The sequence below is a fragment of the Oncorhynchus kisutch genome, linkage group LG6 (assembly GCF_002021735.2).
Source record: "Oncorhynchus kisutch isolate 150728-3 linkage group LG6, Okis_V2, whole genome shotgun sequence".
Classification (NCBI taxonomy): Eukaryota; Metazoa; Chordata; class Actinopteri; order Salmoniformes; family Salmonidae; genus Oncorhynchus; species Oncorhynchus kisutch.
This window is the reverse complement of record NC_034179.2, coordinates 74,834,653-74,853,863: the sequence shown is the minus strand read 5'-3', so window position 1 is coordinate 74,853,863 and position 19,211 is coordinate 74,834,653. Positions and strand designations below refer to the sequence as shown.

General features: G+C 44.3%; 1 protein-coding gene across 2 annotated transcripts in view; it reads left to right on the top strand.

The window, feature by feature from the left end:
- The window catches only part of LOC109898563 (serine/threonine-protein kinase WNK4), an 87,474-nt gene that overhangs the window by 38,633 nt on the left and 29,630 nt on the right, over nt 1-19,211 (top strand). For both annotated transcript variants that reach the window (XM_031827532.1, XM_031827531.1), the window contains exons 2-4: nt 9,693-9,865; nt 10,564-10,784; nt 12,185-12,342. In XM_031827532.1, the coding sequence (XP_031683392.1) occupies nt 9,744-9,865; nt 10,564-10,784; nt 12,185-12,342 (501 nt within the window). In that variant the 5' untranslated portion in view covers nt 9,693-9,743. The remainder of the gene's footprint in view (nt 1-9,692; nt 9,866-10,563; nt 10,785-12,184; nt 12,343-19,211) is intronic.

Genomic DNA, 19,211 nt, shown 5'->3' with positions numbered 1-19,211 from the left:
GCACTTGCTAGCTAATTTGTCCTATTTAGATAGCTTGCTGTTGCTAACTAATTTGTCCTGGGATATATAAACATTGAGTTGTTATTTTACCTGAAATGCACAAGGTCCTCTACTCCGACAATTAATCCACACATAAAACGGTCAACCGAATCATTTCTAGTCATCTCTCCTCCTTCCAGGCTTTTTCTTCTCTTGACTTTATATTGCAATTGGAAAATGTCATAAATTAGGTGCTTTACCACCACTGACCTCGTTCGTCTTTCAGTCACCAACGTGAGTATAACCAATGAGGAGATGGCACATGGGTACCTGCTTCTATAAACCAATGAGAAAATGGGAGAGGCAGGACTTGCAGTGCTTTCTTTGTCACAAATAGAACTGACTTCTATTTTAGCCCTTGGTAACGCAGACACTTGTTGGTGCAATAATTGAATAATATAGATTCTAAATTTATTTTGCAACGCTCGCGCACGCGACACGAGCGGTGTAGTCAGCCTGTTACTGTGTGGTGGAGTGGAACTTGACTATGAATGTATCTCTTTCACCCTGAATTAGGATACCAGTTGCTAAATGTATTTTCCCAAGTTTCCAATGTAGGTGCACAGGTCGAGAGAAAAATTTGAGCAATCAAGGTGACAGACAGTGACACGTTCAATACCACCTTTCACACTCTTGTCTGCATCTAGCTGATCTAGGGTGTCATTAGTCCAACATTTGCCTTTTCCCTTTGCTTGTAGACTTCAGTACACAACTCATTAGTTGTCTGTGACCAGGTGAAAAAACCTTTCCAAGCCAAACGTTAATATCATAACCATTAACTGCTACACACAGCCTACATCATTGTCACCATATTAGCTAATGTCATAGCTAGTCAACATAGCTACTAGAACTAACATGTTAGTAAACCCGCTACAGTCAGCCAGCAGTTTAGCAATTACCCCGAAGGGCCCAGTGGCAATAAATTAATAAAATCAAAAGCTTACCTTGACTTGGAAGAGTTCCAGTATTGGATAGCCATAGTAAGCTAACTAACATAACATCCCTCTCTGTTTGAGCGAGTGTTTGAGTAGGCTAAACTAGCTGCATTCACTAACTAAGTGAAAGTGGAAGAAAACAAATACAACAAAATATAGCTATCTCTCTCTCTTGCTTCTCCTTAATTTTTAAATACATTTGTTAAAAAATTTGTTCAACTACTCACCACATTTTATGCACTGCAGTGCTAGCTATCTGTAGATTATGCTTTCAGTACTAGATTAATTCTCTGATCCTTTGATTGGGTGGACAACATGTCAGTTCATGCTGCAAGAGCTCTCATAGGTTGGAGGGCATACTCCGGAATTTATCATAATTAGTCTATGGAAGGGGGTGAGAACCATGAGCCTCCTAGGTTTTGTATTGAAGTCAGTGTACCCAGAAGAGGACAGAAGCTAGCTGTCCTCCGGCTACACCATGGTGCTACCATACAGAGTGATGTTGAGGCTACTGTAGACCTTCATTGCAAAATGGTGTTTTAATAAATTATTTGGTGACTTGTGAATATATTTAGTATAGTTTTATCTAAAAAGGATAACTTTTTAAATGTTTCACTTAATGTTTCATTAAATTCACAGAGGAGGATGGTCCTAAGCCTCCACTGTCCCACATGTATTTTGTGTTTCTCAGTGTAGCTTCACTCCTGTGACTAGAGGTTGACTTAACATTTAGCACAAATTGATCTCCTTTTTAAAAAATCTGCAGATGGGGAATCTGGTCATTTTTTAACTTATTTTTGTGCCTTCATTTTCAACATCCTTCTTGCAGTGACAGTGTTATGTTTGATGAGGCATAATCGTAATTGGAGGTGGCCTCTGGCTCCATCCATTTGGGATTACCTGAGGTCAGAGTGAAAGCCGAACAGGAGGAAGTGGTGTGAGCCGAACAGGAGGAAGTGGACCTCGCTAAGCAGGCAGCGTGACATCCTTTACACCAGCATGATCCCATTCAAATCATACACCCTTTAGTTCTGACGCTAAATGGCTTATCTAGGATCAAACTCTGCAGATCAATAGTTCTTAACCTCAGACTTATCATTACACATTTACTATTAGTTGCTAGTTGTTAACCTATTTCTAGTTTAGTTAAACTTTGATTCAAAGTAGCAGGTGTGAAATTATCTGAAATTCTATCTGCTACAAACTACCTATCAAAGTAAAGCCCTACAATATTTACAGTATCAGTGTTCAATAACTCCTGGTTCTGGTAGTTCAAAGCGAATCTTATCGCCCTGTGTTTTAGTGTTTAACAGACACATTCTTGTTTCTCTGTTCTTCCTTTCTTCTCCTGGTGGACATAGTAATCCTGTAGCCTTGACAGGCTCTGCTTCCGTACCTCCAAAGGCACTAGTTAAAGCCCTTGACGGGGAACATCTGTGGGGTAAAGATGCACCAGGCTTTTCCAGAGAACCCGGAGGCTTTACGAGACAGAGGCCGGTTTTTTGAGAGTTGCCCGTCCCTGACACACCCTCGCACAGCTTGATTTTCTATGGATAATCCCTCCTGCCTTGCGGAGTGAATAGCTACACTGTTTGTATTCGGTCATGTTTCCGGTCAACTTGGGGCGGCAGGGTAGCCTAGTGGTTAGAGCGTTGGACTAGTAACCGGAAGGTTGCAAGTTCAAACCCCAAAACCTTTCCCTGGTTAAAAGCAGTGGTTTGCGCTTTCTGGTCACGTGAATGCTGCCATCAATCCACGATTTGGGAATATTTTAATCGTTGCTATGGGAAAGACATCATCAATGCACTTTCTAATGAACTCGCTCACCGAATCAACGTATTCGTCAATGTTGTTGTGGGATGCAATGCGGCAGGGTAGCCTAGTGGTTAGAGCGTTGGACTAGTAACCGGAAGGTTGCAAGTTCAAACCCCCGAGATGACAAGGTACAAATCTGTCGGTCGGCCACTGAACAGGCAGTTAACCCACTGTTCCTAGGCCATCATTGAAAATAAGAATTTGTTCTTAACTGACTTTCCTCGTAAAATAAAGAGTGCAGAACATATCCCAGTCCGGGTGATCGAAGCGTGGAATCAGATTGGTCGGACCAGCATTGAACAGCCCTTAGCGCGTTAGCTTCTTGTTTTAGTTTCTGTCTGTAGGCAGGGAGCAATAAAATAAGAGTCGTGGTCAGCTTTTCCGAAAGGAGGGCAGGGGAGGGCCTTATATTCGTTGCGGAAGTTAGAATAGCAATGATCCAAGGTTTTACCCGCCCTGGTTGCGCAATCGATATACCTTGTCTCTGGTTGGCTGTAGGTTAAAGAAGTACCCTGAGGCACTCCGCACAAATACAAAAAGACCCAAACACTTGGCATGATAATAATCGTATGTCCGTTTCATGGCCTTTCACTGTCAATGGTGAATGTCTGTCAGTTTGAACTGCAATCACGTGCAAATCACTACAGTAGTGCAGCAGGTTTCTCAGCATATCTCTGCAGGTGGATTTGCCTGGTTTGTTTTCATGGGAATTAAGATTTGTAATTTACCAGTAGTTAAATAGTTTAATACTATTAGCTCACGAGTCTCTAATCTCTACCAGCCCCTAACCTCTAGTTAGTAGACTATGTATGATGAATTGCCTAATAACCTGTGAACACATTCATTTCCATGATGGCTTCATAGCTAATTAGCTGCTAATAGGCTACATACAATGTGCCTTATTCTAAAGTGTTACTTATCAGGATCTTTGGCACCCACCCTTCCCACTCCCACCACACTCTTTCCCCTCCCAGCTGGTTGTGGGTTGCCAGGCCCTGCAAACCACAAAACAGTGCTTATGTAAGGGTGAGATGGCGTTCGCCGGCCAAATGCCTCCTGGCTTTGCGGCGCATGCCGAGATCCTCTGGGACTAGTAATATCCCCCTTCAGCGTCCCAGAAAAGGGGGCCAGGTCCCTCCCCTCTCTGGGTTAGTTTTTGGAGGCTGACGCCTCATGTGATTTGAGGACACTCGGCCCAGAGGTTCATTTTGACCACCCTAGCATGGAGAGTACTAGGGTGGTCTGAACGGTATGCAGTTCAGACAGCAAGCAAAGTGACCCTATGTTTCCTTGGGATTACATAGTGGCAACTAGCTGTCCAGAACGGTCTGGATTTGGAGATTCACTTTGATTCTTCTGGGATAGATCCAGGCTGAATCACATCCGGCCGTGATTGGGAGTCCTATAGGGCGGCGCACAATTGGCCCAGTGTCGTCCAGGTTTGGCCGGGGTAGGCTGTCATTGTAAAATAAGAATTTGTTCTTAACGGACTTGCCTAGTTAAGTAAAGGTTAAATAATTAAAATCTGATTGTCTGTAAATATAAGTTAGTACATAAATGTTATGATATTAGTTAGATTAAAAAAGATATGCAAGCATGTTTTTGGACAATTATTTGTTTTTCGCTGCTTGAGTTGTAGTTCCTTGTGCTCCTCCCTGAAGCTATGGTGGTCTTATACAGATTCATACAGTAACTGACTGCACTACAGCTAGTTGCCGCTCAATCAGTAATCCTGCCTAGAAAATAGCTAAATGTTCTTCTGCCTCAGAGGCAAACCTAAAGCACAGTCATCTGAAGTAAATCGATTTTTGCTCATTGTAACATAATGTACAATGAAGCATTGTTTCTCTACTAATTTCAAAAAGATTGCAGTGTTTAACTATAAATGTTTCACAGAGTCTCATCTGTAACTGCTAGAGTTCTTAAAAGAACCTTATGGTTCAGACTGGACTCGCTGAACAGAAATGTGGTATTTTAGATCAATCTTTGTACCTCCAATAAGTATGATATGTTATGTTTGGTATGGTTACCAAATACATAAGGTTCCTTAAGACAGAAACGATAGGAGAGAGGTTGGTCAGGGAGGATGGGTGGACGTATACTCCAACCATCTAGCAATCCAAAGGTTGCGTGTTCGAGTCGTAGAGAGACAACTGTAGCATTTAGCTAACTCTTCCCATAACCCTTATTCTAACCATAACCCAATAAACCTTTTCTGTAAATTCTCCTAACCTTTGTCTTTAGTTCTCCAAACCACCAACATAAATTATCCCTATAATTCTCCTTTGTTATTCCGATGCAACATGCAACCTGGTCTCAGAGAAATATGTATAATACAAGACCATCAGAGATGTATAATAAGTTACATCATCCAATTTGTATGCTATTGTACAACTGGGTATGACGTATGATATTGTACGACCGCTATTCCATTCATAATGTAACCTAACCTAACATAAAGTATCATACTAAATGGGAGGACAGATTTCCGTACCAAATCTTACAAATTGCCATGAGGTCAGGTTGCATGGTTGAAGAAAAGGGGCATTGGTGTCAACTCCCTCAGGTTAAAATCAGTGTGTCCTCGAGAAAAACAGGTTGTTCCTGATAAAGGTTAAAACATCCACTCCTTCACTCTCTCTCACATACATTACACACAAACATCACAGGCTCCATGGTGCTGCATTTGTGTTTCTGGTATTACTTTTCTTTTTATTACTACCTCAGGAAAAAAGGCATTAACAGTTAAAGGGCTTTTTTTTCTGCTGCCTTGCCAGGGTTTTTTCTGGATCAAACTGGGGCTTAGGTGGTGGGTGTGGCGAGTGCGTGGTCATGGCCAATGGTGCGGTCATCAACCTGAAGTTTTTCGAGGCACTCCTGTTGGACATAGTGACACATTTTTTCATGTGGCGGAGATAAAATGTTGCAGTTTTAAAGCTAATTTTCTGCAGTTCTACACATTTTGTAGAACTGTTATTTATTGTTTTGCTCCTTTGCACCCCAGTATCTCTACTTGCACATTCATCTTCTGCACATCCTACCATCTGTGTTTAATTGCTATATTGTAATTATTTCGCCACTATGGCCTATTTATTGCCTTACCTCCCTTATCTTACCTCATTTGTACATACTGCATATATACTTTTTTCCCCCTATTGTGTTATTGACTGTATGTTTATTTATTAGATGTGTAACTGGGGGTGGCAGGGTAGCCTAGTGGTTAGAGCGTTGGACTACTAACCGGAAGGTTGCAAGTTCAAATCCCTGAGCTGACAAGGTACAATTCTGCCCCTGAACAGGCACTTCCTAGGCCGTCATTGAAAATAAGAATTTGTTCTTAACTGAATTGCCTATTTAAATAAAGGTAAAATAACTCTGTGTCGCTTTGCTTTTTTTTGCCTTTACCTCCCTTATCTCACCTCATTTGCTCACATCGTATATGGACACATTTTTCTACTGTATGTATGTTTTACTCCATGTGTAACTCTGTGTTGTTGTATGCGTCAAACTGCTTTGCTTTATCTTGGCCAGGTTGCAGTTGTAAATGAGAACTTGTTCTCAACTAGCCTACCTGGTTAAATAATGGTGAAATACATTTTTTTTTGCCATGGCTTATGCTTTCTGAAATATTATAACAAAATCAATGGGGGTCCCATGTCATGACAAAAATACTCCTGAATGCATAGTTTGGGAAGTTTTTATTCTCCCTGATTGTCTAGCTTTTATTTTGGTGATTGTAAGTTGTTAAAGATGATCTTATTAAAAAATGTAAAGGTCCATTATATTTTCTGCATAGTTTTTATCTGGTTTTAGTCATTTAAGTTTACACTAAAAAACGTTTTTCCATACCGAAAATGACTGTTTGGACATAGGCGGCCCGCCAAGAGTTTTCTATGCAGAAAATAAACCCTGTGTGCTCTTGGTATCTTTCTGCCGGAATGTGTTCAACAGCACCGTCATCCAAGAAAAAACTACTGAGAATTCTCCAAAACCACAGCCACTTGGACTGATCTCCTGCTAATGATTCAGACATAGACCCTATATCCACTCTTTAGGCATTGACAAAAAACATCACCTATTTTGGGCTGAATTCTGGCATTCTCTCATAGCTCCTGGGCACTGTTCTCGTTCTTAAAGATCTTTCCCTCCTAAAAGCTTGACTTTGTCCTGGTCAAGTTTGGCACAGCAGGACATGGGTATATTAAACCACAACTTTGAAAGGCCTAATCAAATGTGAGCAGTATTTTATTTGAGTTATGGAGCCAGTGAGTTCCCCTCGCTTCCATTCACTTAAAAAAAACGCAAAAAAATAAAAGCTCAGTTTCCTGTTAGATAAGTCATACTCAAACTAGCACGTCCAGGAACAGGCGCGGAGTGCACCTCTTTCTATAGGCAGATAAGAGCCAATGTTGTTTGGCTAGTCTGTGGTCAGATCGTCCTAGCAGCCCACAAGATACAGTATACTCTACATATCTCTATTTGGAGCCGAACAGTGATTTGACACTTACAGAAAAAGCATTTTCTGATGAATACAGCCATTCATTTTTCTTAGGCAGCGACCCAACATTTTTACATTACAGTGTTGGCAGCCAACTCCATGGAAAACAACTGACAAAAGAGGATCTGTACAATTTCTCCTAAGAAGTGAGCCATCCTGTCTGTATATATGGTGGGGCCTGAAATTATTGACACCCTTGATAAAGATCCGCAATAATTATATTATTTTATACTAATACAATTACTCAGATAAATACATTTTGTTGAACAAGTTATTGTTTATTTTCTCAAAGTTAGGGGCCAAAACTATTTACACCCCTAAAGATTCTTATAAATGAAGTAGTCAAATGTTTGTTCCCTTATTCCTAACAAACAATGAATACATCAAGCTTGTGACTCTACAAACTTGGATGCATTTGCAGTTAGCTTTGGCTGTTTTAGATTATTTTGTGCCCAATAGAAATTAATGGTAAATAATGTATTGTGTGGGTGGCAGGGTAGCCTAGTGGTTAGAGTGTTGGACTAGTAACCGGAAGGTTGCAAGTCCAAATCCCTGAGCTGACAAGGTACAAGTCTGTCGTTCTGCTCCTGAACAGGCAGTTAACCCACTGTTCCTAGGCCGTCATTGAAAATAAGAATTTGTTCTTAACTGACTTGCCTAGTTAAATAAAGGTATAAAATATCGGAGTCACTTTTATTATAAAATTAGAATATGCTTCTAACACATCTACGTTAATGTGGATGCTACCATGATTACTGATAATCCTGAATGAATCGTGACTAATGATGAGTGAGAAAGTTAGACACACACACTCAAACACACTCTTACACATCATCTTCAAGAAATTTGCCAATGGAGCCAGATCAAAGTTGCAGCAAATCAAAGTACCCGTCTTTTACTAGAATTGGTGGCAGAGAGCTAGAGGTGGTAAGTTCACTGCTTCTGACGGCTCCCTACTAAATAATTTCACTGGCTGGTGTTTGATCACCAAATCCGTTCCTGGTGGCTTGAAAGAGATCTAGAGAGATGGGGAGAGTGAGATGAAGTGATTGAGTGAGGAGCCTCACACCGCTGTTTTTGGTTATGTGGGGTTCATTCCTGGAAGCGGCAAACCCAAAAATAGGTTGTCCAGTGAAGGAAGAAATCAACCCCCTGCTCTCTACCCCCATCACCTCTCCATCCCCCCACCAGCCAGTCATGACCTGCTCCCACTGCCACTCTTAGATAAGCTAGGTGTCGTCGTTGGACATCCCGCATCATCCTGGCTCTCTGTGAACTTAGTAAAATGGCCCTAGTGTGTGCTGTAAACAGGACAGCCAACATTCAGGTTGACTTTGGCACCCACTTTGCACTGTCACTGTGCGTTAGTGTCACGATGCCCGGGTGCCAAATTCTACCAATAGTGCTCTTTGTTGTTGTGAGCTTGGCTCCTGGATCAGGACACTTGACAGAGAATGACAGCTTGGTGTTTGTGGACAGAGCAGGCATGCAGTAGGACAGCCTGTGTTCTGAGTGGGACAGCAGAGGGCAGTGAGAACTACTGGCCTGATATCCCGCCTTATTGTTGTGTAATCTTTAGAGTGAGTGTGGACAGTTGGTCTCCTACAGCACTTGTCTCCTGGGAGAGAGAGTGAGAGAGAGAGGCGTCTGTCGCTTTGTACTGAAATGTTGTTGTGTGTAAAAAAAAAAAAAAACATCCAGCATTTTGGAAACACAAACACACGCTGCTAAACCTCTCTGAAACAATCACTTTCCTTTTCTCTATAATTGATGCATTCATTTCTGAGAACTCTGCTCTAACCCCCTCCAACAACATTGAAGCTAGAGAACACTTGGTGCCATTAGAGAACTGTTACGCGTCAGTGTTTCCAAGCCCCTCGTAGAGTAATGCGTGCCTCATGAGAGGGCTGGGGTTGGCAGGTTTCTGGCTTGGCACAGCTCTTCCTCTTTGGTCTCTGGCACTGGTCTTTTACGTCTCCTCCCACCACAGGCTGATAGTTAGAGTACTGGCTACTGTATCAATACCGTCATCTTTTCACATCTAGATTTTTGTATATATATTTAAAGCTATATCTGTTCATCTGCAAATATTATGCAGTAAACTCACATGATTGTGTAACCTTATGCAATGAAACCCAGCCCCCTATAATTACATTGAGGGGCCTAGATACATTTGCAGCGTTGCATAATAAATGACTTAGCATTGGCCTGTACATTGTGTATTATATACTGTATGTTTGTGTCTCGTCCATTTAACCTCTAATTTCAATACTTCTGTATATAACAATGTATTCCCCTCTTCCCTCTCTTATTGATATATTTGTGTCTACTCTATTTTACCTCTATAACCTACTATGTGTATAGTCTCACCACTATAATAATGTATTATCCTCTTCCTTCTCCAGACGCGGAGGCTGACGAAGGTGGAGCGCCAGCGTTTCAGTGAGGAGGTGGAGATGCTGAAGGGGCTGCAGCACCCCAATATCGTCCGCTTCTACGACTCCTGGAAGGACAACTGCAAGGGCCACAAGTGCATCCTTCTTGTCACTGAGCTCATGACGTCAGGCACCCTCAAGACGTGAGTTAAAGGGATACAATTTGTATGTATCTACATCCAGTTTGAAGGAAGTTAGAGGTAGTTTCACATGCCAATGCTAACCATCTTAGCACCAAGACTGAAAGTATGCTAGCGTACCCGAAGACTTAGTCTTTGTGCTAAGCTAGTTAGCATTGGCTCACCAAACTACCTTTAACTTCCTTCATGCTGGACTCGGATACATAAAAATGGTTTCCATGAGTTCTTCTGACTCTCGGAAAATAGATAAAGGTCTTCATTGCCAAAATCCCAAACTATCCCTTTAAGTCCATCCCCCCTGCCTGAGTAAATAGCAGATGGGGAAAAGTATGTGCCATTTTCCTACGTCATCTTCTTGTAAAAGGGTGTGCAAAAGACTCAAAGCAGTTATGCTTTCTTCTGTTCATGTTAGTGAATCTACTGAATTGGTGTGTTAACCATGTGGCTAACATCTGTCGAAATGAAGTGTCACTCTCAATTTGAGCATGACAGGAGTTTCCAGAGACAGATGGAATGGAAAATGCTACCTCATCCTCAGGCTCTCAGATTCAGTGTGAGCACCCGTGGTGCTCTGTAACACTTGTTGCTTACACTGTTGTACCCCGAGGTTCCAATCGCTCAGTTGGTTGGACACCAGGGTTTTGGGTTTGAGTCCTGCATAGGCTGCATGTACAGTACTCATATCAGCCTCTCCCCTGCAGGTACCTGAAGAGGTTCAAGGAGATGAAGCTGAAGCTGCTGCAGCGCTGGAGCCACCAGATCCTGAAGGGCCTCCACTTCCTCCACACCCGCACCCCGCCCATCATCCACAGGGACCTCAAGTGTGACAACATCTTCATCACCGGCCCCACAGGCTCCGTCAAGATCGGCGATCTGGGCCTGGCTACACTAAAGAGTGCCTCGTTCGCCAAGAGTGTCATTGGTGAGTCTCCCAACTACCCACAGCCACAGCCACTTCACCTGACACTCAGCATGATTGAGTGCATCAGGGCTCTATTCTAGACCCTGTGACTATAGAATATATCTCAATGTAGGATACTACTAATGTTTTAAAGTGAGACGTACGTAATAGCTGAAACCTCATATAGAATGTTAAAACGTTTTGTCTCCTACAACACTTTAATCTTTGCTATTTGCTTGGACGTCTTTTTAAAATGTTATTACAGAGATACAGTATTGTGTGAAACGGTTATTCAATATTTCAATGAATAAATCATACCTTCCAGTGGCAGTCACTCAGTGTCAAATAGAGTCCCAGTCCCACTGCTACCTGTGTACTGCTGTCCCTTTAGTGTGCTGTGACCTTAAACTGGAGCAACTGTAAATAAAGCCTTCAATGCCATGTTTTATGCTGGCCACTGTATTTATTTGGCGAGGTGTTTATTTTTATACTGTCATGGTGCATGGCGGCTAGTCTTTGGAGTGACGTCAGCACTGCTATCAATCAATCAATCAAATGTATTTATAAAGCCCTTTTTACATCAGCCAATGTCACAAAGTGCTGTACAGAAACCCAGCCTAAAACCCCAAACAGCAAGCAATGCAGATGTAGAAACACATGCCTCTATAGAAGGTACAAATCAAAGGGTGCGCTCATAAATTCACTCTGGCTATGTACTCAGGTTTTAGAGCACTCATCTGAGTGTGCCAGAGCACAGAGGGTGCGTTCATAAATTCACTCTGGCTATGTACTCAGGTTTCAGAGCACTCATCTGAGTGTGCCAGAGCGCAGAACTACTGATGGATTTACGAACGCGGAACACCCGTTGAATATGGCCGGTGTCAGTAAACGTCGGCAAAAAATATAAAATTGTTGCCAGCAGCACAGTTAGTCACCAACACTCTGGATAACCAGGTCTGCTAGGGCAAGTAAAATGTGTTTTGGTCTCAGTCATTTTTTAATAGTGTGGGTCATCTAAGTCCCATTTGGAAACCTTCAAACCTACAGACGTTTAACATTTGTTTTACATTATCGCGCTAGTATAAGATTTGGTGTTGTATCAATAAATAACTTATCTTTTGATTACCTCCTGCATTGTTTCTGTACTGCCTTGATTATTTTTTTCCATTTGAATACACTTGTACTGTAAATGAATACCAGAACAGTTGGTTGCCAATACACATTTTCCGCACTGTATTACAAGGCACACAGTTGGCTACTTGTTCCAAAGTGGTCAAAGTCAGAATGAATAAAGCCACTGTATTGTGAAGTGTAACTGCAGTTGTCAGTGAAGTAGGACCAGATTCTGCGCCATTCTCATAACCACTACCATTATACCCCCCCCCCTCACCTCACTCTACCCCCCACCCCCCTCTCTGTAGGGACTCCTGAGTTCATGGCTCCAGAGATGTACGAGGAGAAGTATGATGAGGCGGTGGATGTCTATGCCTTTGGGATGTGCATGCTTGAGATGACCACGTCTGAGTACCCCTACTCTGAGTGCCAGAACGCTGCCCAGATCTACCGTAAAGTCACCAGCGTGAGTGGATTTCTCTGTCTCTGGTGGTTTCTGTGTGTCCAGTCCATGTTGTTCAGTTTGTCTGTTGTTTCGCTAGATGTCGGTCAGATCTGAAGAGAAATTTGGCCTTCTTTCTGGTTGCAGTTTGACAGCACCACTTGTTCAGTGTAGTGCTGCTTGCCTCTTTGAAGAGGTAAGCAGGAAAGAGGCATTCAAAAGGCGTGCAACATGTGCAAGGATCATCATCTCTTGTTCCTTTCAACTAACTGCTGTTCTCTCTTTCTCTATCCATCCCCCTCTCAGTCTTTCTTTTGAAGTTGCTTGCTCTGCATCACTAATGTGACACAAAAACACTCTCAATTACATACTCTCAATTGAGCATTTTGCAGGTCTCGCTTCATTGTGAATGCTACCTACGTTCTCACTTCCATCCGGTCTCCTAAAATAGAAACCCTCCCTTTGTACCCAACCCTGTTATCTCTGTTACCGAGTGTTTATCACACCACTAATGCTAATCTAACATCTCTCATTCTATGCAATGCTGCTGGGACATTTCTCCTCAGCAGAGTCAATTACAAGGTCTCTGTGGAGCTATAATGGTATTTACCAAATGGACGCCTCTCTTTCACTGCTATAATCAGTTGTTGCACCGTAACGACCAGATTTGGAAGAGCTGAATGGCTCGGACTTGATTGCTAATTACTGGAATTGGAATGATGTTTTAAGTCTTTTACTTGTCGGAGAACGAGGTCCACATGCAGGAATGGGAATGTCTCCACAATGCTGGATTGTCTCCACTCCACAATTCTGGATTTCTTTGCGGTCATTTGGCCAAATAAACTGAAATCCCCAAGGACGATCATGCACGTCGTGGATTAATTTACATGCAGCTCTTCCAACTTGATTGACGCAGTAAGAACCCACGTGTTAGCTGTGTGTGTGTGTGTCTGAGCTCGCTACAGCCCTGGAACAACATGAGCAGTATTTAGTGCTAGAGTCCAAAGGAGTGTTATAGCTTTGAGGAAGCAAGGCTCTTACTCCGTTATGGGTTTTCTGCCAGAACCACAAAAGCAGTTCTCCAACCTCTGTATTCAGATGTTCTCCAGCCAGCCTCTGTATTCAGACGTTCTCCCCAGCCAGCCTCTGTATTCAGACATTCTCCCCAGCTAGCCTCTGCATTCAGACGTTCTCCAGCCAGCCTCTGTATTCAGATGTTCTCCAGCCAGCCTCTGTATTCAGACGTTCTCCCCAGCCAGCCTCTGTATTCAGACGTTCTCCAGCCAGCCTCTGTATTCAGACGTTCTCCAGCCAGCCTCTGTATTCAGACGTTCTCCAGCCAGCCTCTGTATTCAGACGTTCTCTCCAGCCAGCCTCTGTATTCAGATGTTCTCCAGCCAGCCTCTGTATTCAGACGTTCTCCAGCCAGCCTCTGTATTCAGACGTTCTCTCCAGCCAGCCTCTGTATTCAGACGTTCTCCAGCCAGCCTCTGTATTCAGACGTTCTCCAGCCAGCCTCTGTATTCAGACTTACATACTTACTTGCACTGTTGTTTCTTATTTGTGTTGACCTCAGCAGAGAAGGATCTCCATGCTTCATTCATACCACAGTTCTAATTCAGCCGTGGGGCTTGACCTATAAAGGAAATTAATAGCAGATTATTACTGAGACTACAGCAAATGGCCACCATTCCCCTCCTTGGCCACAGTCTGACATCATTTTATGACAATGTCTGTGTCCTCAAATTATCTTGTTCCCTTTCTATAACACCTACAGCTATATATTTATGCTATGATAGGAGAGCTGTATATCTTTGTTTACCTGATGGTGAAAGAGGAACGAAGTGGTCTATTGGTGGAATGATATCACTGCCATGTTTAGTAGCCTTCACCAACAGGACAAACAGTGGATATTATATATGGCTCAAGTTTCCCCTGTGCTGTGTGACGTGTGAGATTATATATTATACGGTGTCTGCACAGAAAGACCGATTTGTTTTTCCTTCAGGTGTGATACATTGCCTTTTCAAGTAGGTGTAAAAGCTTTGTCCTCCCTCATTCCTGTGTGTGTGTGTGTGTGTGTGTGTGTTTTACATGTGTGCAAGTGTGTATTGTGTGTGTTTGTGCATTCTCAGACACATTTGTTGAAATCTGTGTGTGTGTATTTGTGTCTGAACATGTATCAGTATGAGCATGTGTGTGGGTGGCGGAATGACGCTAGTGTGTGGGTGCACAAAAGCCAAGACAATGCCCCCAAGTAACTTTCAAAAACAACAGAGTAAATCCTTTAGCCAATACACCTACAGCAAGTTAACTTGGACAGCAACACTGTCTTGTCTGGAAGTTCTAAGTTCTTACAGAAGCAGAACATTACCCAGTGCGTCAGCTGAGGAGGGGTTGCCGCCGCTGACAAAGGACATTGATACGGTGAACTGGCCCAGCATCTCTCCTCCAACTCTTCAAAGCCGTCTCTGTGCTGTGGTCTGACTGAATGTGTGAGGAGACATACACAGCCTTGTGACCAAGGCGTTAGCGGATGCCCGCTGCACCAAGTATGTGCTACCAGTTTACTGCTGTGTATCTATGGAGGTTACTGGCCTGTTAAATGTCGTCATAAAATCTATGATTGTAAGGTGGTCCTCATAAGAATGTACTCTAATTGGCTAAGGACTTGTACCTGTAAAGCCACCTAGGGACTTCCTAGGATAGGATAGCTGGTGCCAGCTATATACAGTACAGTACCAATTGGATACACAGGTCCTTCCCTAGGACAACAGTACTAAGGAAGGGGTTTAGGTATACTCAAGGAGTGGCATACAGGTTATAGTAATCCTTTCTGGAGGGAATCCCAATTTTAAAGGTTAATGTACACAAGATTTGCCCCTATGTTATCTTGAACAAGAGGCATGTTTTGACTGTACACTATCTACTCAATTATAGATACACTACATGACCAAAAGTATGTGGACACCTGCTCATCGAACTTCTCATCCCAAAATCATGGGTATTAATATGGAGTTGGTCCCCCTTTTGCTCCTATAACATCCTCACTCTTCTGGGAAGGCTTTCCACTAGATGTTGGAACATTGCTGCGGGGGGGGTTGCTTCCATTCAGCCACAAGAGCATTAGTGAGGTTGGGCACTGATGTTGGGCGATTAGGCCTGGCTTGCTGTGGGCGTCCAATTCATCCCAAAGGTGTTTGATGGGGTTGAGGTCAGGGCTCTGTACAGGCCAGTCAAGTTCTTCCACACTGACAAACCATTTCTGTATGGGCCTCGCTTTGCGCACGAGGGCATTGTCCAAACTGTTGCCACAAAGTTGGAAGCAGGTGTACCTATGATGAAAATTACAGGCCTCTCTCATCTTTTTAAGTGGGAGAACTTGCACAATTGGTGACTGACTAAATACTGTCAGCAATGGGTGTGGCTGAAATAGCCTAATCCACTAATTTGCAAATATAGTTTATGTTCATTCAATGTGCAGAATACAGAATATTATACATTTCCATTGATCCTACCAACAACCTCAACACATTCGGGATTTCACATGGTAATGAGAAAATCGCATTCTAGGAATTCCAGGAACCTTTGTTCCACACAACAAATTACCATTAAACAAGAAGTCACCAGGGTTTAATGAAGGCTTCAAGGAACAGGAGTTCCTGGCAGCTTACCAGAGTGTGTAGTTGACATGGCTACCAGCCCTCTAACCCTCCCTCCTCTATCAATTGTCCAATGAGTAACAAATGGCGAGAGTCACCTCTGTGATGAATCTTGTTGAATCAAATGAGTAGATCTCAAGCACCACTGAGCCATTCATTCACCTTTCTGGAACAATTGCTAAGAGGATAAAGCTAAGAGGCTTGTGTGATTTCAGTAGATCTGTGTGGTAAGGTGACATTTACGTCACGGTATTGGGAGGTGTGATTGAAAGTCATTGCCTGAAGCCCCATACCTAAGCTCACAGTCTTCACTGAGCGGCAGTCATATTGTTTTCAACATGGGGTCCAACTATGAGGGTTGGGTTAAATGCGGAAGACACATTTCAGTTGAATGCATTCAGTTGTACAACTGATTAGGTGTCCCCCTTTCCCCTTATTGAACATGATCTGACTCCATACAATGACATCTTGAGGGCCAATTAAAGTCAATGGGAGAGTCAGACTAATCCGTACATTGCCAATTCCCTACGTACTGCCCACACAACCAAAACCCTCATGTGCTGCTATGGGGGTACATTGCCTGTTGCCCTTTTTAGTGAGGGTGTGAGGAAACAGACACCCCTGGCCATGCCCTCTCTCTACCACCCCTGGGCTGACCCTCTCTCCAACACCCCTGGCTGACCCTCTCTCCACCACCTCTGGGCTGGCCCTCTCTCCACCACCCCTGGGCTGACCCTCTCTCCAGCACCCCTGGGCTTGCCCTCTCTCCAACACCCCTGGGCTTGCCCTCTCTCCAACACCCCTGGGCTTGCCCTCTCTCCAACACCCCTGGGCTGACCCTCTCTCCAACACCCCTGGGCTGGCCCTCTCTCCAACACCCCTGGGCTGGCCCTCTCTCCAACACCCCTGGGCTGGCCCTCTCTCCAACACCCCTGGGCTGGCCCTCTCTCCAACACCCCTGGGCTTGCCCTCTCTCCAACACCCCTGGGCTTGCCCTCTCTCCAACACCCCTGGGCTTGCCCTCTCTCCAACACCCCTGGGCTGGCCCTCTCTCCAACACCCCTGGGCTGGCCCTCTCTCCAACACCCCTGGGCTGGCCCTCTCTCCAACACCCCTGGGCTTGCCCTCTCTCCAACACCCCTGGGCTTGCCCTCTCTCCAACACCCCTGGGCTTGCCCTCTCTCCAACACCCCTGGGCTTGCCCTCTCTCCAACACCCCTGGGCTTGCCCTCTCTCCAACACCCCTGGGCTTGCCCTCTCTCCAACACCCCTGGGCTTGCCCTCTCTCCAACACCCCTGGGCTTGACCCTCACTAGTCTCTACTATTTTCTGCCTCCCAACCAGCCAGTGTTGTGTAGATGTTGTAACTCCACAGCCCCTCCTCTACCTCTCTACTCCACTGCTGGGTTATAATTAGCTAGCAGAGCCATGGACGCCACCACACCACCACTGTCCCTCCTCCTCCACATGTTTCTGCCCAAACACCGAACACACACCAGGCAATAAGGAGCTCTGACGCACTTCCTTTCTGTGTGTGTTTGTGGTGGAGGGGGGGGGGGGGGTAAATGATCTGCCGCTGATCCAGAAATGTTCTGTTCTGCCGCTGATCCAGAAATGTTCTGTTCGTCCTGATTGTGTTTGAAATCAAATCGAATCCAATTTTACTTGTCAAATGCCCCGAATACAACAGTGTAAAGTAAAAAATAGATAAGTAAAACATTTTAAAAAAATTAATAATAATAATAATAATGAAAGAGCAGCAGTAAAATATCAATAGCGAGGCTATGTACAGGGGTACCGGTACAGAGTCAATGTGCAGGGCACCGGTTAGTTGTTTACTATGTTTCAGCGCTTGTTTCCAGTGACAAAGAGAGGGAGGAGGGAGATTGGTGAAATGAAGAGAGACATAAAGAATAGAGAACTTAATTAAGGTGTTATAATTGACATAGATATCCCTGTTTTAGTGGTCATCTCCCAAGGCAGACCATACTAACACACGTACTCTACACACACGTACATTGTAATATTGTATGGTGGTATTTTACATTTTGTATTGTAGATATGTAGTGGTGTAAAATTGTTGTACTGTTTTATCTTTTGTTTTATATGTAATGTAAGTGCCTTAATGTGTTTGGACCCAGGAAGAGTAGCTGCTGCCTTGGCAACAGCTAATGGGGATCCCTAATAAATACAAAGGCCCCTCTCAAAGAGAAAAATAATAACAGTGTGAAAAACAAACATAGAAGGAGCTCTCTCTGTCTCGCTGTCTCGCTCTCTGTCTGTCTCGCTGTCTCTCTCTCTCTGTCTCGCTCTCTGTCTGTCTATCTCTCGCTGTCTCTCTCTCTCTGTCTCGCTGTCTCTCTGTCTCTCTCTCTGTCTCGCTCTCTGTCTCTCTCACTGTCTCGCTCTCTGTCTCGCTGTCTCTGTCTCGCCGTCTCTCTCTCTCTGTCTCGCTGTCTGTCTGTCTGTCTGTCTGTCTCGCTGTCTCTCTCTCTGTCTCGCTCTTGTCTCTCTCGCTGTCTCTCTCTCTCTGTCTCGCTGTCTCTCTCTCTGTCTCGCTGTCTCTCTCTGTCTCGCTGTCTCTCTGTCTCGCTCGCTGTCTCTCTCTGTCTGTCTCGCTGTCTCTCTGTCTCGCTCGCTGTCTCTCTCTGTCTGTCTCGCTGTCTCTCTGTCTCGCTCGCTGTCTCTCTCTGTCTCGCTCTCTGTCTCGCTCTCGCTGTCTCGCTCTCTGTCTCACTGTCTCTGTCTCGCCGTCTCTCTCTCTCTGTCTCGCTCTCTGTCTGTCTCTCTCTCGCTGTCTCTCTCTCTCTGTCTCGCTGTCTCTCTCTCTCTGTCTCGCTGTCTGTCTGTCCGTCTGTCTCGCTGTCTCGCTCTCTGTCTCTCTCGCTGTCTCTCTCTCTCTGTCTCGCTGTCTCTCTCTCTCTGTCTCGCTGTCTGTCTGTCTCTCTCGCTGTCTCTCTCTCTCTGTCTCGCTGTCTCTCTCTCTCTGTCTCGCTGTCTGTCTGTCTGTCTCGCTGTCTCTCTCTCTGTCTCTCTCGCTGTCTCTCTCTCTCTGTCTCGCTGTCTCTCTCTCTGTCTCGCTGTCTCTCTCTGTCTCGCTGTCTCTCTGTCTCGCTCGCTGTCTGTCTCGCTGTCTCTCTGTCTCGCTCTCTCTGTCTCTGTCTCGCTCTCTGTCTCGCTGTCTGTCTCGCTGTCTCTCTGTCTCGCTCTCTGTCTCTCTCTGTCTCTCTC